The sequence below is a fragment of the Triplophysa rosa genome, linkage group LG25 (genome assembly GCF_024868665.1).
Source record: "Triplophysa rosa linkage group LG25, Trosa_1v2, whole genome shotgun sequence".
Taxonomy (NCBI): domain Eukaryota; kingdom Metazoa; phylum Chordata; class Actinopteri; order Cypriniformes; family Nemacheilidae; genus Triplophysa; species Triplophysa rosa.
The window spans coordinates 18,011,220-18,037,761 of NC_079914.1; the positions used below are offsets into that span (position 1 = coordinate 18,011,220).

General features: G+C 29.4%; 2 protein-coding genes and 1 non-coding gene across 3 annotated transcripts; 2 read left to right on the forward strand and 1 right to left on the reverse strand.

Moving 5' to 3' along the window:
* The first annotated feature begins 632 nt into the window (after window positions 1-632).
* trnav-gac (transfer RNA valine (anticodon GAC)) lies at window positions 633-705 on the forward strand. The gene has a single exon. It is a non-coding gene; the product is annotated as a tRNA-Val (tRNA).
* A 4,242-nt stretch (window positions 706-4,947) lies between these two features.
* LOC130548571 (chaperone protein DnaK-like) lies at window positions 4,948-6,888 on the forward strand. The gene has a single exon (XM_057325409.1). It carries the CDS (start codon window positions 4,948-4,950, stop codon window positions 6,886-6,888), a length of 1,941 nt encoding a protein of 646 aa, XP_057181392.1.
* A 15,527-nt stretch (window positions 6,889-22,415) lies between these two features.
* On the reverse strand, window positions 22,416-25,216 carry LOC130548573 (tryptophan--tRNA ligase-like). The gene is made up of 2 exons (XM_057325410.1): window positions 24,450-25,216; window positions 22,416-22,428 (listed from the first exon to the last, which is right to left on the reverse strand). The coding sequence occupies exons 1-2, from the start codon at window positions 25,214-25,216 to the stop codon at window positions 22,416-22,418; spliced, it is 780 nt and encodes a 259-aa protein (XP_057181393.1).
* Between the last annotated feature and the right edge of the window lie 1,326 nt (window positions 25,217-26,542).

Here is a 26,542-nt window from a genome sequence, read left to right on the forward strand (position 1 = left end):
TTTTTTGTAAATTAAATCTTTGGCAACGAGATATTATTGTTGCTGGTATTTTGTGAGATTCAGTTGTAGCAAATATGAATTTTAAATGTGCTGGTGGCTCCTCTAGAGTTTTTAGTAGCGCATTAAAAGCACTGTTTGAAAGCATGTGTACTTCATCAATTATGAAAACTTTGTACTTGGCTTTGCTTGGAAAATATGATGAATTCTCGATTAATGATCTGATGTTGTCAACACCTGTGTTACTTGCAGCATCTATCTCTAATACATCTGGATGTATTGATTTGCTGATTTCAATACAATCTTGGCATTCATTGCATACCTCAATGAACTCTTGGTCAAGATTTATGTTTTTGCAATTTAAGGCCTTCGCAATAATTCTGGCAGTGGTTGTTTTGCCAATTCCATATGACCCATTTAACATGATTGTCTCCGGTATGCGATTGAATTTTATCGCATTTGATATTGTCCTAACAAGTACATCTTGTCCGATTAGCTCTTGCAAATTTTTGGGCCTGTATTTGCGAGATAATGTTTGGTACATAATTCACCTTATTTTGATTATTAGATATTATAACATAAATTTCTTGATTAAATTGCTGTATGAATGTGATATTATAAATATTAGTTATAATGGGTGATTAGCTCATCGGTTAGAGTGCTACGTTGACATCGTAGAGGTGATTGGTTCGATTCCGATATTGCCCACCATCCTTGGATTATAAAAAAGACATTACAATCTTACTATTATAACGCCTTGATATTTGTTAAATTAATCTACTAAATAAACTTATCTGTATAGAAAATCTATATGAATGATTGAATCTTTTACTGGGTGATATTGCACTGTTTTGACAATAGCATTAATCGATTCTGAACCATTAATTAGAATAATGTCCTTGTCTTTTAGTCCATCTTTGACTTTTAATAATTCATGAGAACTGATTACTAAATGTTTGTTCTCTCTTCCTGGTCCATAGATTACTGCAGGAATTCCTCCATTTCTGCGTAATTCTCTAGCACTACCAGTACCATATGTTTTTCTTTCAGTAACATTAAAAGAAATACTAGCCATTTTTACTCTCCTAGATAGTTTTTATAGATTATATGTCTTCATTATTAGAGATAAAGTCAATAATTAACATCTCAATAGGTAATATTTCAATCTTGGAATGAGAAAATTTTATATCTATGGTATTGGTTACATAAAGCTTGTTGAACTTCATGAGATTGAAATAAAAATTTTCTTGTGTTTCTGAATTGATAGAAGCAAGCACTGGGTGGGTAATAAAAACATCTATTAACTTGACTTGATTGGATTCTAGAATTTTTTGCACCTCAAATATGGTATTGCCGCTATCTATAATGTCATCAATGATTAGGCATTCATAATCTGAAATATTTTTCGGTAGAGGTAGGTTAATACTAATTTTTTCTGTTCTGGTTTTTGTTCCACAATAGTAATGAGAATTAATTTTCCTTGATTTGAGCTCCTTGTGCAAATTTATAACTCTGTCTAAAGATCCTTTGTCTGGTGATATTAGAACAATATTCTTGTATTTTTTCTTCTTATAAAGATCTTCTATTTTGTCAGCAAAAATTTTTTCTGATCTGATATTGATTATTCTTTCACTTATAAAATCTTTGTTGTGAATGTCTATTGTGATTATTTTTTCAAAATAATTTAATAAAATATCTGATATTATTTTAAAATTTTTGCTCCTTGAATATGGCATATATGGTGCAACCAATGTTAGATTTTTTATTTTTTCTTTACTAAAAATTAATATTGATTCAATGATTTTTTCATTTATGTTAGGATAAAAATTTTGGATAAAAATCCCCTTTTTAAGATGATTTTTAAATTGATTTAGAGATAAATTTAATTCCCCATCAGGAAATTTGCGTACAACTATTTCGATAATTTTGTGTTTTAAATTTTTATTTAAATAAGGCATTATGCTATAATATGTTTCTGTTGTTAAATTTGTTTTTTTATTAAAAAGCTTATTTACTATTTAAATTTTAAATGAAGTTTTAGCAATCTAATTAAAGTTAAAGCTGACAACTTAAAAATTGGAAAATTAAACAAAACATGAAAATCTTGACTGTAAATACAATGCTAAATATTACATCAGTTGGTTTTGTTGATAGTGAAGATCTATCTAAATCATTTGCTCAATCATCTGATAATGATGAAAATCAAGTAGAAGATTTGTTGGTTGCTGTAAATAAACTTTTTGAAACCTCAGGTCAATCTCTAGATTGTATTGATAGAATTGTTGTTGTGAATGGAGTTGGTTCATTTACTAGCTCTAGGTTGGCAATTACAATTGTAAAGATTATTGCTTTGGTTAATGATAAAATTGAAATCTTTGCTGTAAATACTCATGATTTGATTTTTCAATACTCTATTGACCAGAAGAAGATCAATTCAGAAGATAAATCTAAAAAAATTGTGATACTGTCAACAACAAAGGGTAAAAATGATTTTTATTATGTAAAAATCTTTGATTCAAATGATGATTTATGTAAAAAAGACTCAAAAATATCTTATTTATCAAAGAAAGAAGTAGAGGATATATTGTCAAATAATAATGATTTTACAGTGATAACTGATGTAAATTCTAAAGTTAAAGAAGTATTTGGTTTTCCTAATACAGTTGTTATTTGTGACCTTAATGATATACACTTTACTATGTTTGAAATTTCATTAGGTATTGATTGCTGTAAGTTAAGTAATTTGAAACCTTTATATATGAAACCTGTTTTATTAAGAACATTTGATGGTAGAATAAGAGAAGAATAAGTATGTCTTTAGTATCAATTTTTCTTGCTATAAGGGCTTTTTTTAAATTATTTTTAATTTCATTATTGGTTTTTGTATCATTAATTGTTGGCTCATTGCTTTACTTTTTTCCAATAGCTTCTAAGAAGTTTAATAGGCTTGTGTCTTATGCTTTGATGTGGATTTTTAATATTAATGTCAATTTTGTTGGTAACCATGTTAAAGAAAGCAGTCCTTGTTTGTTTGTATCAAACCATATTTCTTTTCTTGATTTTATCGTTCTAAATTACTTTACTGTTGTTTCTTTTGTTGCTAAAGAAGAGGTTTCTAAAATGCCAATTCTTGGTATTTTAGCTAGGCTAAATAGATGTATTTTTACTTCTAGAACAAAAAGGTCATCATTATCAGATTCATTAGCAATTACTAAATCTCTTGCTAGTGGGATTAATGTTGCAATGTTTCCAGAGTCTACAACAACTTCTGGTAATGTAATACCATTTCATTCTTCTATGTTTGTTGCTGCTTCAAATGCTGCAAAAGAATTGAATAGTGATGTGTTTGTACAGCCTATTTCTTTGATTTATACAAAAATGAATGGCTTGCCTTTAAATACTAGGGGTATGATAGGTTTTACTTGGTGTGCAGATAGGTCAATATTTTCTATTATGATGAATATTTTGTATAATCCAGGATCTATTGAACTATACTTGGTTTGCCATAAACCAGTTGTCTTCACTGCTAATACTGATAGAAAAGAAGCTACAGAAATTTGTGAAAATGCTATTAAGATAGCAATAAGTAATTACCGTAAATATGGTACAGTTGCCTTAGGTTAGAATATACTTAATTAGTTTTTCTAATGCTTCTTTGCGGTGACTAATTTTTTGCTTTTCTTCAAATGAAATCTCAGCTAAAGTCTTTGAATGTCCATTAGGTATGAAGATTGAGTCATATCCAAAACCACTATTTCCTTGTGGAGGGAAAATTATGTTTCCTTCTAAACTTCCTTTAAATTCTTGATGCTTTTGATCCATTAGAAGCACTAGAGAACAAATAAACTTTGCATTAAATTTTTTGTTGCTTATTTCAGTGTTTTTGGGTAACTTATAGGAAATTTCTTTGTATATTTTTTTTATACCTATTTCTGCAGATTTTTTGTTATTTTTAATCATCCATCTCGCTGAATATATTCCCGGTTGATTGTTAATTATCTCAATGCACACTCCAGAATCATCAGCAATAATTGGTAATTGGGTGTATTTTCTTAGAGCTTTGGCTTTGATTAATGCATTTTCAAAAAAAGTACTGCCATTTTCTATAGGCTCATCTGTTTGCCCTAGATCTGATGCAGATACTATTTCTATTCCATGCTGGGAAAATAAAAATTTTAACTCTTCGACTTTGCTTTTGTTTTGTGTTGCAATCACTATTTTTTTGTACATTTTTTGTAGATTCCTTAAAATAAATTTTTTGCAGGACTTGTTATTTGGAATTTAAATACTAATATTATGGTTTATTATATAATAGGTGCTAAGCATGGATAAAGAAAATATCAAAGATTATTCTCAGAATTTGCATGAAAAATCTGATAGAAATATTGATTCAGATCAAGAAAATTTGTTTGATAGTGATGAAGATTTAGAAGAAGAAATTAAAGAAAAAAATCAAGAAATTAAATCTGATGATTCATGCAATGAAAAAATGCTGTATTTGGCTGCAGAATTGCAAAATACAAGAAATAGGCTGTTGAAAGATATTGAAAGCGCTAGATTTAACGCAATACGTGGCTTTGCTTTGGATATGTGTGATGTTGCAGATAATATGTTTAGAGCTAAGCAATATATAAAGTCAGGTAGCAATGACTCGGTAGCTCAAGGTATAGAAATGATCTTAAATTCTTTGTCCGGGATATTTAAACGTCATGGTATAGATCATATTGATACACTTAATAAGAAATTTGATCCTAGTTTACATGATGCAATTAGTCAGGAAGAATCATTAGATTTGTCCCCAGGTTATGTTGTTAGGGAAGTTCAGGCTGGTTATACATTGGATGGAAAACTTTTGAGACCAGCAAAAGTTATAGTTTCTAAAGGGAAAATTTCCCCTAGTAGAGATTTTAATTGATTTATTAGAATAGAAATAATTATAGAGGATAAAATATGTCAAAAATAATTGGAATTGATTTAGGTACTACAAACTCTTGTGTGGCTATTTTGGAAGGAAAAAATCCTAAAGTAATTGAAAATAAAGAAGGTGCAAGAACAACCCCTTCTGTTGTTGCTATTAGTGGAAATGAAAAATTGGTTGGTCAGCCAGCTCGTCGTCAGGCTGTAACAAATCCAGAAAATACCTTTTATGCTGTAAAAAGATTAATTGGTAGAAAGTTTAATGATAAAGAAACAGAAGAAGCTAAAAAATTAGCATCTTATAAAATTGTTGCTTCAAATAATAATGATGCATGGGTAGGAGATTCAAGCGGTAATAAATACTCTCCTGAAGAAATTTCATCAATAATTTTGACAAAAATGAAAGAAACCGCTGAAGCTTATTTGGGTGAAAAAGTTACAAAGGCTGTAATTACAGTTCCTGCATATTTTGATGACTCCCAACGTCAAGCTACTAAAGATGCTGGTCGTATTGCTGGTTTGGAAGTAGAACGTATAATTAATGAACCTACAGCTGCAGCTTTGGCATATGGCTTGGATAAAGATAAAGATAAAGCAAAAAAGATCGCTGTTTATGATCTTGGTGGTGGTACATTTGATATATCTGTCCTTGAAATTAGAGATGGAGTTTTTGAAGTTCTTTCAACAAATGGAGATACTTTCTTAGGCGGAGAAGACTTTGATATAGAAATAGTAAATTACCTTGCAGAAGAATTCCAAAAAGAAAATGGTATTGATTTGAGAAATGATCGTACTGCTCTTCAACGTTTGAAAGAAGCTGCTGAAAAGGCTAAAATTGAACTCTCTTCCTCAACACAAACTGAAATTAATCTGCCATTTATTACAGCTGATTCAGGCGGTCCTAAACATTTAACAACAAAATTGACTAGAGCTAAAATCGAAGGATTGTGTGAAAAATTGATTAACTCTACAACTGATCCAGTTTTGAAAGCTTTGAAAGATGCAGCCTTGAATGCAAGCGATATTGATGTTGTTATTCCTGTTGGTGGAATGACTCGTATGCCAAAAGTTAAAGAAAAAATTGAAGAAATTTTTGGTAAACCTGTTAGTCAGGGTGTAAATCCTGATGAAGTAGTTGCTATTGGAGCTGCTGTACAAGGTGCTATTTTGCAGGGTGATGTAAAAGATATCCTCTTGTTAGATGTTACTCCTCTTTCATTGGGAATTGAAACTATGGGTGGCGTGTTTACTCGTTTGATTAATCGTAATACTACTATTCCAACTAGCAACTCTCAAGTATTTTCTACAGCAGAAGATAATCAGAGGGCTGTAACAATTAAAGTTCTTCAAGGAGAAAGAGATATTGTTAGCAGTGATAGTCATAAATTGCTTGGTCTGTTTGAATTGACAGATATTCCAACTGCCCCAAGAGGTGTCCCTCAAATTGAAGTTACATTTGATATTAAAGCAGATGGAATTGTTAATGTCTCTGCTAAAGATAAAGGTACAGGAAAACAAAATTCTATAAGAATTACATCATCTGGTGGTTTGTCTGAAGAAGAAATTCAAAATATTATTAAAGATAAAGATAAATACTCTGAAGAAGATAAAAAAATAAAAGAAAAAATTGATATTTCTAATCAAGCTGATAGTTTGGTTAGCATTACAGAAAAAAGCTTAAATGAGGTCGGTGATAAACTTTCCCTTGAAGATAAATCCGCTATTGAAAGTAAGTTATCTGAATTAAAGGAAGAAGTAAAAAAATCTGATTCTACCACTGATAGTATTAAAGAAAAACTAAATGCTTTGTCTGCTGTATCAGTAAAAATTGGAGAGGCAGTTTATGCTCAAGCTAAGTCAGCTGAGGGATGTAATTCTGGTTCATGTCAAGAATCTGAAAAAAATACTGGCTCTGAAGAAGAAGTGGTTGATGTTGATTTTGAGGAAGTTGATAAAAATAAAGGTAATGAATAATTGATTGTATACTTATTTTGTAATTATAATAACTTTGATGAGTCCTCTAGAGAAATCTAGGGGACCATTAATATAAATTTTTGCAGCTTTGATTGTAATTAGCATATAAGAGAGTATTTAAATGTCATCAAAAAATTATTATGAAATATTACAGGTTTCTATTAATTCATCTAATGAAGAAATTAAATCTGCATATCGTAAGATGGCATTGAAATATCACCCTGATATGAATAGAGATAATCAAGATGAAGCATTGGTTAAGTTTAAAGAAATTCAAAAAGCTTATGATGTTTTGTCTGATCAGAATAAAAGAAAAAATTATGATAGCTATGGAGACCCTGATGGTCAAGCAGGTGGTTTTAATTTTGGTGGTAACCCATTTGATTCATTTAATGATTTTTTCAGTGATATTTTTAGTATGTCTGGTAGTAGAAAAAATAATAAAGGAAAAGATAAATTACTTAAAGTTTCAATTACTTTAGAAGAAGCTTTCTATGGAAAAGAAATTGTTATTGCTTTTGAAAGAGATAGTATTTGCTTAACTTGTAAGGGTAAAGGTGCTGTAAAAGTAAGAGTTTGCAATTATTGTGATGGTGCAGGAGTTACAATTTCTAGAGATGGTTTTTTTAGTATTCAAGCAACATGTCAGGGTTGTAATGGTTTGGGTCAGATTGCAGAAGAAAATTGCAGTAATTGCAATGGTAAAGGTGTTAATGTTTCACCTAGTGAGTTAAAAGTTCAGATTCCAGCTGGTATCCAAGATGGTTCTAGAATTAAATTGTTGGGAAAAGGCCATGTAAGTTTTAATGGTGGTTCTAATGGTGACTTATTTGTTATAGTTAATGTTGTTGAACATCATCTTTTTTCTTGCGATGGATGTGATTTGTATTGTGAATATGAATTATGTGCTATAGATGCTATCCTTGGAAAAGATATAGAGATTAACTCTATTGATAATAGTTCAATAAAATTTAATATTCCTGCTGGTTCTCAGTATGATGATGAATTTGTTTTTAAAAATAAGGGTATGTATAAATTGAATAGTAGCTTTCGAGGAAATATGTATATTACCTTGAAGATTGTTATACCAAAAAATTTAAATGAAAGTAGTATTAAAATTTTTAAAGAAATAAGAAAAATTATTTCATAGTTTGATTTTATATTTATTGCTTATTTGTTTAATTTTATCATATTATTTACTTATTTTTGCTTTAATTAATTGCTTTTGTTCTTATTTACTAATTTTTTAGCAAAGTAGTATTTTTTTATCTTGATAATCTTAGTAATTTAGTAAATAAATACTTTGTTAATATAATATCTAATATAGTTAAATACTGCATAGATATATACTTGTTTTAGGGAATTTTTTAATGTATAAGATTAATCTCTTGTGTGATAATATTATTATTAAAGATAAATTTTTGCATAATATAGCTAATATTTTTACTAGGATAGGAATTAATTCTGTTCATGATGATATCCATATTGTTAATTATGATACAAAAAAGTTTTTGTGTGAGACATTGATTAATTATCTTACAGGTAAAAATGCTTCTAATAGTCAAACTAGAAAGATATTAGATCATAGTCAATTGACAAATTATGATGAAGTTATTGCTGGTAATTATATTGATATTGCTAGCACTCTTGCTAAGCAATATAAATGTATGAGTATTAGTGCAAATACTATTTTTCAGCTTCATATAAGACTGCTTGGATTTACTGAAGAAGAAATTGGTTGGAGAACTGATAATAGATTTTTGGGTAGCGACATTGTTGATACAAATGATGTTAGCAATGATGTACTTAAATACTGTAATCAGTATGAAAAATTGAGTAGTACTGATAGTAATCCAATAATTAATATAGCTAATTTTATAATTCAGATGATTATTATAAGTCCATTTAATAGATATAATGAAATGATTATCTGTTTAATTTTTAGGTTATTATTATATAAAGCTGGATATGGCAAATTGAGCAATTGTAATCTAGAAAAAATTATCTTGGATAAGAAAGAAGAAATAACAAAAGTTGTTGATAAGTTTATTAAAACTAAAGGTGAAAATTACCATGAATGGATAAGCATTTTTGGTTCAATTTTGATTAAATTTTTTGATAATTGTACTGTTGATAGTTCAGATTCTATAAAAAATGTTGTTAAAAAAATGGGTAAAAAATTTACTGATTATGAAATTCATAAGCATTGCTCAGATTACAGTATTGGGAAGATTAGAGAAACTCTTAATGCTATGTTGTCTAGTGGTGAAATAAGCCGTATGGATGATGGTAATAATGTTTTTTGGTCTAGAACTACAAAATTTAATGATGGTGAAGATAATATCCGTCGAGGTGATAAAACTAAAATAGTTATTGATGCAATTAATTCAATGAAAGGTCTGTTTTGTTTTTCAGATATTCACAGCAATTGTAGAAATATTAGCTCTATTACTATTCGTAAGATTCTTGAATCTGAAAAAAGGCAAGGAAAAATAGTTTGCTTTAAAAAAGGTAGGTCTTCTACCTGGCAGAGAGTGAAATTTTGATATTTTTTATACTTCTTTTTCTACTACATCTTTTGAAATAGTTGTCCTGTGATCAAATACAAAACAATTGCCTTTCCACATGCTCTCTGAAGCATTGATATGTTTTAGATAATTTAAAATTCCACCTTTGAGGTGAAAAATATTTTTATACCCCCTTTGTGTTAGGTAGGCTGTGGATTTTTCACATCTGATTCCACCTGTACAAAACATAGCAATGTTTTGGTTTTTATCTCTTAGATTTTCATTAGAAAACTTGGCAAATTCAGTAAATGTATCAGTGTTTGGATTTATAGCATTTTGGAACGTTCCCTCAGCAACTTCATATTTGTTTCTCACATCAATTATAATAAATTCTTCGTTGTTAAGTACCTTATTCCAGTCCTTTGGTTCAATATATCTTCCAACTCCATTTTTTGGATCACAATTGCATTGTTTGAATGTTACAATTTCTTCCTTGATTTTTATTTTGATCTTATTAAATGGAATTGTTTCTATCTCTGTTGCTTTATATTTAAGATTTGAAAAAATATCAATTTTTCTTAAATCATTTATGAATTCTGAAACTTCTTCCTTTTTTCCTGCTATCCCTGCATTTAATCCTTCTTTGGCAATAATTAATGTTCCTTTTACTTGAAATTTTTTAGAAATACTTTTTATTTTCTCACCTAATAATTCTGGTTGAGATACTTCTGTAAATAAGTAAAATGAGGCAATTATTTTTGTTTTCATTTAATTTTTATCACAAACTGATTCTAGATTTGAAATTTTTTATTTAATAACTACTAAAAATGGTTCTTAAATCTATCCTTTATTGAAAATTAAAAATTCTATTAAATTTAGACTGTTTTGGCTTCTAATTTAAGATTTTCTTCTTGAAAAAAGTAAGAAAAATACTGTAGAAAAATATAATCATAATTAATTATGCTAATATTTATAGAATAGTAAACCTATTTATTATTATAATCTTATAGATTCTATTTTGTTATTTGTATGCAAGGTTACTTTGGTGAAGAAGTTTTCTTTTTACTCTATTTATAGTTTTATACTCTTTTTTATATTTTTATTCATTGTAATAAGAATGTTCTATGGAAGAGAATCAGATAAAAATGCTCTTCATGTCTATTTTTGGTCTAATTATATTGAAGAATCTATAATTGATGACTTTGAAAAAGAGACTGGTATAAAAGTTAGGTATGATGAATTTGACTCTAATGACGCTCTTGATGCTAAAGTCCTCTCAGGAATAGTTAGCTATGATTTGATTATGCCTACTGCTAATGTTATGCATAATCAGAAAAATGCATATCACAGATTACAAAAGTCTAGAATTCCTAATATAAAAAATGTCTCAAAGTTTATTAAAAATAAGTTGTCTGTTTATCCTGATGCTGATAAGTACTCAGTGAATTTTGTTTGGGGAACAAGCGGAATTGGAATTAATGTTAATGAAATAAAGAAAATTGATCCAAATGTCCCCGTTGATTCCTTGGCAATGATTTTTGATCCTGCAATTGCTTCAAAGTTTTCAAAATGTGGTATCTATGTTTTGGATGCAGCTGATGAATTGATCCCGGCAGCTCTTTCATATCTTGGAAAAGATCCAAGTAGTACAAATAAGCTAGATTTGCTGGCAGCTAAAAAAGTGCTCTTATCAGCAAGGCCATACATTAGAAAATTTACCTCTTCTGATTATGTTCAATCATTGGCAAATGGTGATGCATGCTTAGTTTTTGGTTGGTCTGGTGATATTATGCAAGCTAAAGAAATTGCTGAAGTTTCTAGGAATGGTGTTGAAATTGAATACTTCATTCCTGTTGAAGGCTCTCAGATCTTCTTCGATCAGTTGGTAATTCCAGAAAATGCTAAAAATAAAGATGCTGCTTATAAGTTTATTGATTTTATTCTCCGTCCTGAAATAAGCACTAGAATTATTAATAGCCTTAAATATCCTACTGCTCTTTTCACAAGTGTTTCAGATAATCTTGATAAGAGAATTGTAAATAGTAACCTAGTTTTTCCAGATGAAGAATCTATGAAAAGATTGTACGTATTGAAAAATTATGATGTTATTAACAATAGAAAAATAAACAGAATATTTATTGAAACTAAGCTAGGAAAAAAGAGAATTGAATAAATATTTACAGATTAAAAATGTTAGTAAAAGTTATAATAACTTAAAGGTGTTAGATGATTTTTCCCTTCAGGTGGCTAAAAAAGATTTTTATGCATTGGTTGGCCCCTCTGGTTGCGGTAAAACTACTCTCTTGAGAATTATTGCAGGATTTGATGTCCCTGATAGCGGAAGTATTAGAATAGGTGATGAAGATTTGCTTGCTTTGCCACCTCATGAGAGGTCTGTAAATATAATGTTTCAATCATATGCTTTATTTCCTCATATGACTGTTTATGATAATATTGCCTTTGGTTTATATAATGATGGCATTAAAGAAGATAAGATTTCTAAAAAAGTTGGTGATATGATTGATCTTTTGCAGTTAGGTAATTGTATTAATCGTTATCCAAATAGCCTCTCAGGTGGTCAAAGTCAGAGAGTGGCTCTAGCTCGTAGTTTGGCTCAAAATCCAAAAGTTTTGTTGTTAGATGAACCTTTTGGGGCTATTGATAAAAATTTGTCCCAGAAAATGCAATTAGAACTTGTGAGTTTGCAAGAAGAATTGGAAATGACATTCATTGTTATAACTCATGATAGAGAAGAGGCAATGACAATGGCAACAAATATTGCAGTTATGAGAAATGGTCAGGTTTGTCAGTTTGGAACTCCAAGTGAGATATATGAGTGCCCTAATTCACTCTATGTTGCAAAATTGCTTGGTGAAGTTAATATAATTAAGTCTGTAGTTGTAGATATTGATACAAGCTATATTCAACTTAATACCTTGGATGGTAAATTAGATTTTTATGTCTGTAAAACAAGATATAATGGGACTCAAAACTTGTCTGTTAATCAACATGTAACCTTTATTATTCGTCCTGAAAAAATCTTCCTTAGTACAAATGAAAATACAGACTATATCACTAAAGGTAAGGTAATTGATATAGCTTATTTGGGAAGTTACTCAATTTATCATATTCTGATGGATAATGGTGATAAAATTAGAGTTTCTCAAATGAATTTAAAAAGAGTTTTGGAACAAGATATAACTTGGGATGATGCAGTGTATTTGAAATGGTCATCAAACGCTGGAATGATTTTAAATTCTGAAATTAATTGAGCGCTTTATGTAAATGAAAAATATAAAAAATTCTGATAAGATTACTTACTCCATTCAATCTCTCGGAGAAGGTGGTTGGAATAAAGAGAATTTTTTTATATATTTTATTCCTTATGTCTGGGCATTGCTTTTTTTGCTATTGCCTCTTTTGATAATTTTAAAGATTAGTATTTCAGAGTCCCAGGTTGGTATTCCTCCATATAAACCAATCATATATTGGACAGAAAGTTATTGGCCAGAAATTAATATTACATTTGCTAAATTTCAAGAGATTTTGACAGATAATGTTTACTTGGGTACATATTTTTTTAGTTTGAAAGTCGCATGTATTACAACTTTTTTTACCCTTTTGATAGGTTATCCAATAGCTTATGCAATTAGTAATTTGTCTGAAATAAATCAGTATAGAGTGTTAATATTAATTTTAATTCCTTTTTGGACTTCATTCCTTGTTAGAGTTTATGCTTGGATTGCTATTCTTAAAGATAAAGGCTTCTTGAATTATTTCTTGATTAAATTGGGTATAATTTCTGAGCCATTGAATATACTGTATACAGAGTTTGCAATTTATATTGGTATGGTTTACGCCTATCTGCCATTTGTTATTATTCCTATTTATTCATCTCTAGTACAGATTGATAAAACTTTGATAGAGGCATCAAGAAATTTGGGTTGTAAAAAATTCCAATCTTTTTGGAAAATTATTTTCCCAATGTCTATAAATGGTATTATTGCAGGTTCTGTTTTGGTATTTGTTTCTGCAATTGGTGATTTTGTTATTCCAGATATTTTGGGTGGACCTGAATCTATTATGTTGGGAAATAGCTTGTGGTCTACATTTTTTAATCAAATAGACTGGCCCGGGGCTATGGTAATTGTTGTCTTCATGATAATTCTTTTGCTTATACCATTTATTCTATTTTTCTTATTTAACAACTTCAGTTATATATCTAGTAAAATTTTTTTCAGGAAAGAAAAAGATGAATAATAGACTCTCTTTATTTAATAAAATATCTTTGACTTTGGGTTTGATGTTTTTATATCTTCCAATTTTATTAGTGATTGTTTTTAGCTTTAATGAATCTAAAATAGTGACAGTTTGGTCTGGATTTTCATTGAATTGGTATAAACATTTGTTGAATAATAAATATTTGTTGGTAGCAACATATAATAGTTTCTTTATAGCTACTATTTCTGCAACTTTGTCAGTTATAATAGGTACAATTATTGGTTTGTTGCTTTCTAGATTTTATAAGTTTCCTGGTTATAGGCTGTTTTATTCACTGATTAATATGCCAATTATGATGCCAGATATTATCTTGGGAATTTCATTTTTGTTAACATTTAATCTCTTAAGAATAAACTTGGGTTTTACATCTGTAATCTTGGCACATACAGTTCTTTGCAGTTGTTATATTAGTATTATTATTCAGTCTCAGCTTGGTCTTATTAATAGAAACCTTGAAGAAGCTGCAATGGACCTGGGATGTACCCCTTTTAATGCTTTTAGGAAAATTGTTGTTCCCTTGATTATTCCTACTTTGGCTATAAGTTGGTTGATGTGTTTTGCAATCTCTATGGATGATTTAGTTATTGCTAGTTTTAACTACAGCTCGGATTCTGTGACTTTGCCAATTAAGATTTATAGTCAGATAAAATTGGGCGTTACCCCTGAAATAAATGTGATAGGAACAATTATTCTATTTGTTGTTTCATTGTGTATATTGCTTTCTTATTGGATAAGATACTGTCTTGATGAAAATAAAAATAAAATAAAAATTAATTAGATATATTGTATGTCAATTATTGTATAATCTTTGTCTCCACGAGGAGTTAATACTGTAATTGTTTCACCTTTAGATTTGTTTATTAAAGAACTGCCTAGAGGAGTATCATATGAGATTAATCCATTGCTTAGGTCTGCTTCATTTTTTCCTACAATTTGGTAGACTTTTAACTCTTGGTTGCTTTCATCTCTTACAGATACTGTAGCTCCAAATTGGATCTTATTACCTGATAATGTCTTCGGTTCTACTATTTGCGCTCTACTGATAATGTCTTGAATCTGTGATATTCTGCCTTCAATAAAAGACTGTTTTTCTTTTGCACATTTATACTCTGCATTCTCGGATAGGTCTCCATGAGCTCTGGCAGTTTGGATTTCTTTTATTATTGCAGGTCTTTTGATATTTTGTAGGTCATCTAATTCTTTTTTTAATTTATTGTATCCATTGATAGTGATAGGTATCGATTGCATTTTTGACCTTTTTACTAAAAGTAAATGAAAAAACATAAGCACTATTTTATCATTTGGTAGGTATTCTTATCAAGAATTTGGTATAATTGATTTAGTTATATAATTTTTGTTTAATTTAATATATTTATTTTTTGTTTATATTTTAGAAGACTACATATGAATATTTATGATGAGATAAAGTCTAAAGTATTGCTATCTTCTGTAATTGGTGAAAGTGTTCAGCTGAATAGGAAAGGCAATACATATATTGGCTTGTGTCCATTTCATAGTGAAAAAACACCATCTTTTACTGTTAGCGATCAAAAAGGTATTTATTATTGCTTTGGTTGTCACTCAGGTGGTGATGTAATAAATTTTCTAGAGAAAAACCTTGGATACTCCCACTCTGATGCCTTAAATTTTTTGTGCAATCGTTTGGGAATTGAAATTAATCCTGGTTTTGTTAATAAAGATATTAAAAATAACAACTTATTTTTGATTACAAATTTTGTTATGAATTGGTATCAAAATGAATTGTTAAAGAATCAAGAATTGTTGTCTTATCTTAAAAGTAGAAATATTTCTGATGATAGTATTAAGAAATTTGGCCTGGGTTATTCTTCTAATAACTCTGAATTGATATCAATTTTAGAAAAAAAATATAGCGAATCTGATATTGTAAACTCCGGTTTGTTTAGGAAAAGAGAAAGCGGTTTATACTCATTTTTCTACAATAGATTGATGTTTCCTATAATAGATAGTAATAATAGGGTTATTGCTTTTGGCGGTCGAGTGATTGGTAAGGATTCTGGTGGTCCTAAGTATATTAATTGCTCAGAAACTGATATTTTTGTAAAAAGGCAAGCACTGTTTAATATTCAAAATGTTAAAAATCTGAAAAAAGACCAAGATATCTTCATTGTTGAAGGATATATTGATGTTATTGCATTAGATTCAATAGGAGTAAAAGCTGTTGCTCCTCTCGGAACTGCTTTAAGCGATTATCATATAAATATTTTGTGGAAAATAAATGATAATCCAATTTTGTGCTTTGATGGTGACTTGGCTGGTAAGAAATCTGCATTGTTGGCAGCAGAAAAAATATTGTTGTTGTTGAGAATTGATAAAAGAGTTTCCTTTGTTTTTCTCCCAGATGGTAAAGACCCTGATGATTTTGTTCATGGCTTTGATTATGAAGAAGCAAGAATAAATTGGGATAAATTGTCTGATCAGAAATTATCTTTGGGTAATTTTATTTGGGAAAATGTTAAATCTAAATATTTATTGGATTCTAGTCCTGAAAGTAAATTAAATGCTGTTAATTATGTAAATCAGATTACTAGTGGGATTAAAGATCCAAATGTAAAACATCATTATGTTGACTTTTTTAATAAAGAAATTAAATATTACTCAAGTAAGAAAAATCGTTTTAGTATAAATAAAAGTACCATTAATTCTTTAAAAAAGAGAACTGAAAATGAATCTGATTTGAAGAGTTTGTTTTTGGATAAGAGATTAGAAATCCAAATTTTGGCAATGTTGATATATCATCCAAGATTGATAGATGAAAATTTAGATTTTATATCTAGTATGAATTTTTCTCATGACATTTTGAATATTTTGAGAGATAATATTCTATCAACAAGGTTTGAAAGTAGTTGTTTATTGTCAGCAGATAGCATGATCAAGAATTTGTTTAATTTTGTTTTTCAAAATGACTCCTTAAAGGAAGTTTTAGAGATAATGTCATACATTACAGGTAATGTTTTCAAATCAACATATTTGTGGACAGATTTTAATTTTGATCCCAATGAAAGTTGGCTAGAAGTTATTGAAATTTATAGAAAACAAAACTTCTCCAACTGCAATAAAGACTGGGATTCTCTGGTAGATATGATAAAAAGTTGTAAGTCTAAATAAGGGGTTAGGTATAGTGTCTTTTGATAGTGAAAAAGTAAACGTTAGTGATATTGAATCTCTTGTTGAGAATATTTCCTTAAATGTAAAAGGTAAGGTTATTACTCAGGATCAATTGGTAGATTTGATGTCAGAAAATTCTATCAATTGTAGTTGGGAAGATGTGGTTCCATACTTGAAGCAGTCTGGGTATTCAATTTTAGATAATGATTTTGAAAAGGTTAGTGATAAAAAGAATATTAGAGACCCAGTGAAAATTTATCTAAAAGAAATGGGACTATATGAACTTCTTACTAGAGAAGGTGAAATTGCTATTGCTAAAAGGATTATTGCTGGAAAGCAGAAAATTCTATATGGTTTGAGTTACTCATCTATTACTTTAGAACATTTATCAAATTGGTGTACTGAAATAAAAGAAGGTAGACTGCAGTTAAGAAAAATATTTAATCTTGAAGCTCTGCAAATATTCTATGGTTTGGCAACTGATAAAACTGCTAGCTCACCAGATAGTAGTGATAGTTTTGATGATGATATTGATGGTGATATTGAAGACCCTGAAGAACAGAATGTGTCTATTTCTTTAGTTGAAGAGCAAATTATGTCATTCATTGTTGGTGATTTGGATAAAATAATTAAAAAATATGATGAATTTAAGGTTATCCAAAAAGAAAGAATTATTCTGTTAATTAATAAGGATAAAGATCTTGAGTTAGAGAAAAAATATAGAGAATTACAAACTAGTATTAGCTCAATAGTTGTTAATTTGCAGTTTAACTCTAATACTATGTCTGATCTTGTAGAGATTCATAAAAATAAATATCAAGAAATTATTGCTATTGAATCTAAGTTATTAAAATTGAGCCGTAATTATGGCATTGAATATAATGATTTCCTGGAAAAATATATGGGTTATGAAGGTGATATCAACTGGGATATGTATCTTGTTAATAAAGTTAAAACAGAAAATTGGGTGTCATTTGCTAAATCGGAAAAATATTCAATTCAACATTATCAAAAAAGCTTGCTCTTGATGATGAAGTCTTTAAATATGTTGATCTTGGAATTTAAAGATATATATTGTGATATTCAATATGGTAATAAGATGTCTAGTAGGGCAAAAAAAGAAATGGTAGAATCGAATTTGCGTCTTATTGTTTCAATCGCTAAAAAATATCTTAACCGAGGAGTTCAGTTCTTGGATTTGATTCAAGAAGGTAATATTGGATTGATGAAAGCAGTAGAAAAATTTAATTATCTTTATGGTAATAAAATTGCTACTTACTCATGTTGGTGGGGTCATCAAAATATCCATAGATCAGTGTCAGCTTGTTCACGTATGATTAGATTGCCCGTTCATGCATATGAACAATATAGTAAATTAAATAATATTACTCGTCGTTTGTTCCAAGAAATTGGTCATGAACCATCAATGGAAATGGTTGCTAAGGAAATGGGAGTTACAGTTGATAAAGTAAGAAAGATTATGAGAATTGCTAAGGAACCTTTGAGCTTAGAAACCCCGTTGGGTGATAGTGAAGATAGCTCAATTGGTGATTTCATTGAAAGCAAGGATGCTGTTAATCCATTGGAATCTTCGATTCAGTCTAATTTGAAGATAAATGTTATGAAGTCACTCCTTTCATTGCCCGCTCGAGATGATAGAATTCTGCGTATGAGATATGGTATTGGTATTAAAAGTGATCATACCTTGGAAAGTGTTGGTAAACATTTTAGGGTTACAAGGGAAAGAATTAGACAAATTGAAGATAAAGCTATTAGAAAACTTTGCCATCCAAGTAGAAGTAGGAACTTGATGAGCTTTTTGGATACATAGTAATATTTGTATTTCTAAATATTTGTAATATTTTGATTTGTTATTGATCATAGTGTATAGTAATGTTGTGTTATTTCATATTTCTGGTGACATCCTGGAGTATGTTTTGTTTCATGTTTATGATAAAAGGAGATTTTGATGTCGATTACAAAAGAAGAGAAAACAAAAATTATTCAAGAATATTCTCTAAAAGATGGTGATACAGGTTCTGCTGAAGTTATTATTGCTATATTAACAGCAGAAATTAGAAATTTAACAGAACACTTTAAAACACATAAAAAAGATGATCATTCAAGACTTGGAATGAGAAAAAAAATTGGAAGAAGAGGGAAAATGCTGAGATGGCTAAAATCTTCTTCAGAAGAAAGATATAGTTCATTAATTGGTAAATTAGGTATCCGTGGTTAAAAATAAAATATGAATTTTGTAAAGAAAGAAATTGAATGGGGTGGAAGAGTTCTATCATTAGAAACAGGAAAATTGGCTAGGCAAGCTAATGGTTCTGTGTTGGCAAAATATGGAGATTCCACAGTTTTGGCTACAGTTTGTATTAATTTGGATGAAGAAGTTGATGCAAATTTTGTTCCTCTTTCAGTGCATTATCAAGAGAAATATTTCGCTGCAGGTAAAATTCCAGGTGGTTTTTTTAAACGTGAAGGAAAAGCAACTGAAAAAGAAATGCTGACATCACGTTTGATTGATCGTCCATTGCGTCCTACAATTTCTAAAGATTTTAAGCATGAAATTAAGATTGTTTGTACTGTCTTGTCTTATGATAGTACAGTAAATACTGATATTTTGTCTATTATTGCTTCTTCAGCTGCATTGCAAATATCAGGGGTTCCAAATAATGGGATTATTGCTGCATCTAGAGTTTATTATGATGGTAGAAATTTTAGCATTTCTAATCATAATGATATTCTTGATTTGGTTATTGCAGGTAGTGATAAAGGGATTTTGATGGTGGAATCTCAAGTTGGTGAACTGTCAGAAGAAGAAATGATTAATGGTATAAAATTTGGTTATGATAGTTTTCAATCTGTAATAAACCTTATTAGTGACTTTAAGAAAGAAATTAATAATGATACAATTTCTCCTTCTGGAAAGGAAATTAACAATGAATTGATAAATAAGGTTAGATTAATATCAGAAGATAAAATTGCTTCTGCATATGATATTATTGATAGAAAAGAAAGAAAATCTGAGTTAGCAAAAATTGTTGATTTGGTTTTACCTGAGTTTTCAGAAGAAGATAAAAAGTCTGTTATTGCAGAAATTGATAGTATAAAATATAATGCTATTCGCTCTAAAATTCTTAAAACTAAGGTTAGAATTGATGGTAGAAAATTAGAAGATATTAGACAAATTACTATTGATATTGATGTTTTACCAAAAGTCCATGGGTCTGCTATTTTTACTCGTGGTGATACTCAGTGTTTGGCTGTTGTTACTCTGGGTAATGCTGATGATAAACAAGTTATTGACTCCTTAGAAAAAGAATATCGTGAAGGGTTTATATTGCATTATAACTTTCCTTCATATTGTGTTGGTGAAGTTGGTCGTATGGGACCTCCAGGACGTCGTGAAATTGGTCATGGTAAGTTGGCTTGGCGTTCATTTGGTACTGTTATTCCTAAAACAGAAGATGAATTCCCTTATACAATAAGAATAGTAGCTGAAATTTTAGAATCTAGCGGCTCATCCTCTATGGCAACTGTTTGTAGTTCATCATTAGCACTTATGGATGCTGGAGTTCCAATAAAAAGTCATGTTGCAGGTATTGCAATGGGTTTGGTTGTGTCAGAAGATCATGGTCATGTAATATTGTCAGATATTAGTGGTGATGAAGATCATTTTGGTGATATGGATTTCAAGGTAGCTGGTACAGATAAAGGAATTACTGCATTACAAATGGATATTAAAACTGATAGTATTTCCTTTGAAATTATGAAAGAAGCTTTAATTCAAGCTAAGCAGGGTAGAGAATTTATCCTTAAAAAAATGAATGAAGCAATTAAAGATTATAATGTAGATTTAAAATCTTCGGTTCCTCAGATTAAAACAATTTCTATTCCAAAAGATAAGGTTCGTGATGTGATTGGTTCTGGTGGAAAAGTAATTAAAGGTATTTGTGAAGAAGCAGGAGTAAAAATTGATATTTCTGATGATAATATAGCTAAGATCTTTTCTAATGATCAGGCAAGTATTGAGTTGGCTTATAATAAAATTTTGGAAATTATTGCATTGCCAGAGTTGGGTAAAATTTACTCAGGTTCTGTTGTTAAAGTTAAGCCTGTAGGGGCAATTGTTCAGTTTGGTAATAATGATGGATTTTTGCATATATCAGAGATCTCAGATAAACGTATTGCTAATATTAATAATATCTTGAAAGAAGGAAAAAAGTTACAAGTTAAAGTTATTGGAATAGAAGATTCAGGTAAAGTTAATTTAAGTATTAAGGGTATTAGTCAAAACCCTGTAAGGGAAGAAATATGACAGATAACAAAGGAAGACTTAGTTTAGGTTCTGATGTTAACTTGACAAAGGTTTTGAAGAATGCTCAACTTAAAAAAAAAGCTCTTCAAGATACTAGTAAAAAGGTTCAGATAGAAGTTAGAGGTGGAAGAAGCAAACCTAATGCTGTTGATGAATCTGAAAATTTTGGAAAAGCAGAAAATAAAGATGAACGCTTGCAAGATTTGATTAATGCACTTAGAAAAGAAGAAAAAATTGTTTATTCAGAAGAAAAAGTTGAATCTGTTGATTTAGATATTTTTGATGAGAATGAAAATATTGATCTGAATAAGAAAGATATAATTGTTGATGAAGATAAATTTTTATCTGAAAAAGTTGCAGATGATTACGAAGAAAAATTTAAAGAAAAAAAATCATTAAAAGGTATTAAAAAAGATCCTTTAGATAAAGTTAAAAATAAAAAAGATATTCTGAATCTTTTAGAAGAAGATGTTAATGTTTTAGTCAGTAATGAAATTGAAAATAATATCTTGGAAGTTGATAAAGATATAGTTAAGTTAGAAAAACCTAAAATTACTATTAAAAGTAGATATTCAGATAGAATTGTTAAAAAGAATAAAATTATAAAGAAAATAAAAATTTATGACTTTATTTCAGTTGCAAAATTGGCTCATGAAATGAGTGAACAATTCATAAAAGTTAGTAAAAAACTTAAAGAAATGGGTATTGAGAATAATAAAAAAACTGATGAACTTGATTTAGCTACTGCTGAATTGATAGTTGAAGAATTTGGTCATATAAGTTTAGTAGAAAAGAAAAGTGATATAAAAGATATTTTATTAGATAGGTCTAAAGATTTGATTTCTAGGGCTCCAATAGTTACAATTATGGGTCATGTTGATCATGGAAAAACAACCCTTTTGGGTGCATTGCAAAATATAGATTTAACTACTGGCGAGGCTGGAGGTATTACTCAGCATATAGGTGCTTATCAAGTTGATTTTAATGGTCAAAAGATTACTTTTATTGATACTCCAGGTCATGAAGCATTTTCACAAATACGTGCCAGGGGAGCTCAAATTACTGATATAGTGATATTGGTTGTTGCTGCAAATGACTCTGTAAAACCTCAGACAATTGAAGCAATTAATCATGCTAAAGCATCAAATGTCCCTATAGTTGTTGCTATTAATAAATGTGATTTGGAAGATTCAGATCCTAATAGAGTAAAGCAAGATCTTCTGCAGCATAATATTATTGTAGAAGAAATGGGTGGAGATGTGATCTCAGTAGAGATTTCTGCACAAAAGAGAAAAAATTTAGATAAATTAATGGAAGCAGTTTTGTTGCAGGCTGAAATTATGGATCTTAAAGCTAATGCAAAAGATTTGGCTAGTGGAGTAATTATTGAGGTTAAAATTGTTACAGGTCAAGGTATTGTTGGAACTGTTATTGTGCAAAATGGTACTTTGAAGGTAGGAGATGCCTTTATTGTTGGTAATCAGGTAGGTAAAGTTAGGTCAATTATTGATAGCAGTGGCAAAAGAATTAAGTCAGCTATTCCATCTCAGCCAGTACAAATTATTGGTATTAAGTTAATGCCAAATGTTGGTGATAAGATTATTGCTTTCCAATCTGAATCTCATGCCCAGAAAGTTCTTAATGATTTAAAAAATAATGTAAGAAATAATTCTTCTAATTCTGATGTTATTGATTTTGATGATTTATTGTCAGAAAGTAGTAATAAAATTAAAAAGATTAATCTTATAATTAAAGCAGATACTTATGGTTCAATAGAAGGTATTATGTTTGCTTTGGGTAAGATAACTAATGATAATTTTTCATTTAATTTTGTTTCTACTGGTATTGGTATTGTTAATGAATCTGATGTGATGTTAGCACAAACAACTGACTCATTGGTTGTTGGTTTTAATGTTGATGTTCAAGCTAGAGCAAAAGATGAAGCTTATAACTATAATATAAAGATAAACAAATATAAAATTATTTACAAGCTGGTAGATGATTTAACTGATTTGTCAGAAGGAATGAATGAGAATAATATTCTTAATACAAGCACTGGCAAATGTAAAGTACTTAAAGTTTTTGATTTTAAGAAGTATAAAGTTGCTGGATGTGTTCTTGAGGAAGGTGAAGGCAAGGTTTCTGATTGTATATGTGTTGTTCGTGATAATAATATTGTGCATAAAGGTTATCTTAAATCTTTGAGATTTGTTAAAGATATTATATCTAAAGTATCTGAAGGTGAGTTTGGTCTTATTTCAAAAGATTTTAACTCCTATAAAGAAGATGATGTTATTTATTTTGTTCCAAAGGTATAAGTAATTTTGGTAGATTAGTTTGTTATGGATAAAATAAGAAAAATTTATAATCAATATTTTATTTTTTTAGTTGTTTTTGTAAGTTTTATTTTTGGTTTGTTTTCAGGTTATGTTTTTTTTAATAAAGATTTAAAATCAGATGGTAGTGCAAAAGAGTTGTATGAAGATGTTAATAGTGTTATACCATCTGTTTTAGTTAAAAAAATTAATCCTTATAATATATCAAATAAAAGTCCAGAAAAGTTTTTTTCTACTATGCAGGTTGCCCTAATTAAATCAATTAAGGATGGTAATTTTTCTATTTTAGAAGATTTATTTAAAGAATATTTTGATGTAGAATATGCTGCTAAGGTATCTTTGGGTAAGTTGTGGTATACATTAAGTAATAAAGATAAAGAAAGATTTTTGTCAGTTTTTTCATCATATATAGCAATTACATATTATGGTTATGTGAAAGAAATAATTGGTCATGCAGATGATATTGTAATACAAAATGTTAGCTTGGTTTTGCCAGAAAATGATATTTATAAAGGTAAAATGATTATTGTTAGAAATACTGAAGGTAACATAAATGTTGGTTTTACAATTAGAAAACATAAAGATAGCTTTAAATTGATAGACTTTACTGCTTTTAGAGTTAGTTTTTCAATGTCATTGCGTAGACTTCTTAAGCCTTATATTCAAGAAGGAATTATTGGTGCTACAGAATTCTTGGAAAAAGAAAATAGGTTGTTTGCAAAATAATTTTTTAATTAATTGCTTGCTAATCCAATTATTGATTTTATTTCTCTGATATTTTTTGATGCAATTTCCCTTGCATATCTACTTCCATCTACTGCTACCTTTAAAAGGTATGATTTGTCAGATATTAAACTCTTGATTTCCCCCCCAATTGGGCAGATTTTTGCTACTAAAAGCTCTGTTAATTCTTTTTTGAATTCAGATAGATTTTTTCCTGCATAGAAATTAATTATATCTTGCTTGTCTTGATCAATAAATGATGAATATATGTTTATTAAATTGTTTATTTCAGGTCTATTTTCAGCATTCTCTATTGTTTCTGGAAAGGTAAATTCATCTGTTTTGGCTTTCTTGATTTTGTTCGAAATTTCTTCAGCAGAATCTACTAAATTAATACGTGAATACTCAGATATTTCCGATTTGGACATTTTCTTGCTTGCATCCCTCAAAGACATAATTCTATTGCTATGTTTTGTGGTTATTTTTTCTGGTATTGTCAAGAAATTGCAATTGAAGTCATGATTAAATTTTTTTGCTATGTCACAAGTTATTTCAAGATGCTGGGTTTGATCATTTCCTACAGGAACAAAATTGGATTTATATATTAGAATGTCAGCAGCCATTAAACAAGGATAAATAAGTAATCCTGTCATAGTATTTTCTTCACATGACTTGTCTTTAAATTGTGTCATACGGTTTAGCCATCCAAGTGGGGTATTGCAGGTTAAAATCCAGCTTAGCTCTAAATGTTCTGGTACATGGCTTTGAATAAATAAAGTTGATTTTTCTGGGTCTACTCCACTCGCTAAATATGATGCAAGAGTAAATAATATGCTTTCTTGTAATTTTTTTGGACACTGGTTGATGGTTATGGCATGTAAGTCAGCTACACAGTAAAAACATTCACTGTATTTTTCTTGTAACTTGGAAAATTCCTTTAGTGCTCCAAGGTAGTTTCCTATGTGTAAAAACCCTGTAGGCTGTATAGCTGAAAATACTTTTGACATGCAATTTATCTGGTTTTTGTTTTAAAGTCATCAAGAAATTATAAATTATTTTTTTCTAAATGACTATGTTTTAAAACTTAATATTATAAAATAAATCTACTAAAGTCGACATTTTGAGCTATATCAGAGACTTTTTTGTCTACATAATTTGCATCAATAACAACTTTTTGGCCATTCATTTCAGACGCACTGAAACTGATATCTTCCTGGATTTTTTCTAAAATTGTGTAAAGTCTTCTGGCTCCAATGTTTTCAACAGAACTGTTGATCTTTTCAGCAAAATTGCATATGGAATCTATCGCATCATCTGTGAAATTTAAAGATAAATTCTCCGTGGAAAGTAACATCTCATATTGTTTAATTAAGCTATTTTCAGTATCAGTTAATATTTTGCGGAAGTCTTCTTTTGATAATGGATCTAATGATACTCTTATTGGTAATCTTCCTTGTAACTCAGGAATTAAGTCCGAAGGCTTGGAAATCATGAAAGCTCCAGAAGTAATGAATAAAATATGATTGGTTTTTACATTTCCATATTTTGTGTTTACTATTGTCCCCTCAATGATAGGTAAAAGATCCCTCTGTACTCCCTCTCGGGAAACTTCACCCCCTCGTCTGCCCTCTGGATTAGAAGTAATTTTGTCTATCTCATCAATGAAAACAATCCCTTGGTTCTCAACAATCTCAATTGCTCTTTTGATGATTACATCTCGGTTGATTAACTTCTCACTTTCTTCCTCAATAATAATCTTTCTCGCATCTTTGATTTTTAATTTTTTTACCTTGAAATTTTTTGGTCCACCTGAAGATTTGAATATCTCACTAAGATTCATCATCCCTATTTGAGCACCAGGAATGTTGTCAGGAAGATCAAAAAATGGCATCTTGTTTGCATCTTTGTCTTCAACCTCTATCTCAATTTCTACATTGTCTATTAGATTGTTATAAAGAGACTTTTGCGCATTTAAATACTTCTCCCTGTTTGAAAAATCATCCTTTAGATATGAATGTAATATCTTTTTTTCTGCAATCTCCTCGGCATTTCCTGATACAGATTTCTTAGAAATTTCCGTTTGCATATTAATGCTTATTTGTACTAAATCACGTATTATTTGCTCTACATCACGTCCAACATAACCTACCTCAGTAAATTTGGTCGCTTCTACCTTGATAAATGGAGCTTTAATGATTTTTGCTAACCTTCTGGAAATTTCTGTTTTACCACAACCTGTAGGACCAATCATTAAAATATTTTTTGGAGTAATCTCCTCGGCAATTTTTTCAGGTAACTGCTGACGCCTCCATCTATTACGAATCGCAATACTA

Bases quoted from the DNA above. Each gene is read 5' to 3' on its own strand.
- LOC130548571 (XM_057325409.1), top strand. From the start codon at position 4,948: ATGTCAAAAATAATTGGAATTGATTTAGGTACTACAAACTCTTGTGTG.
- LOC130548573 (XM_057325410.1), bottom strand. From the start codon at position 25,216: ATGTCAAAAGTATTTTCAGCTATACAGCCTACAGGGTTTTTACACATA.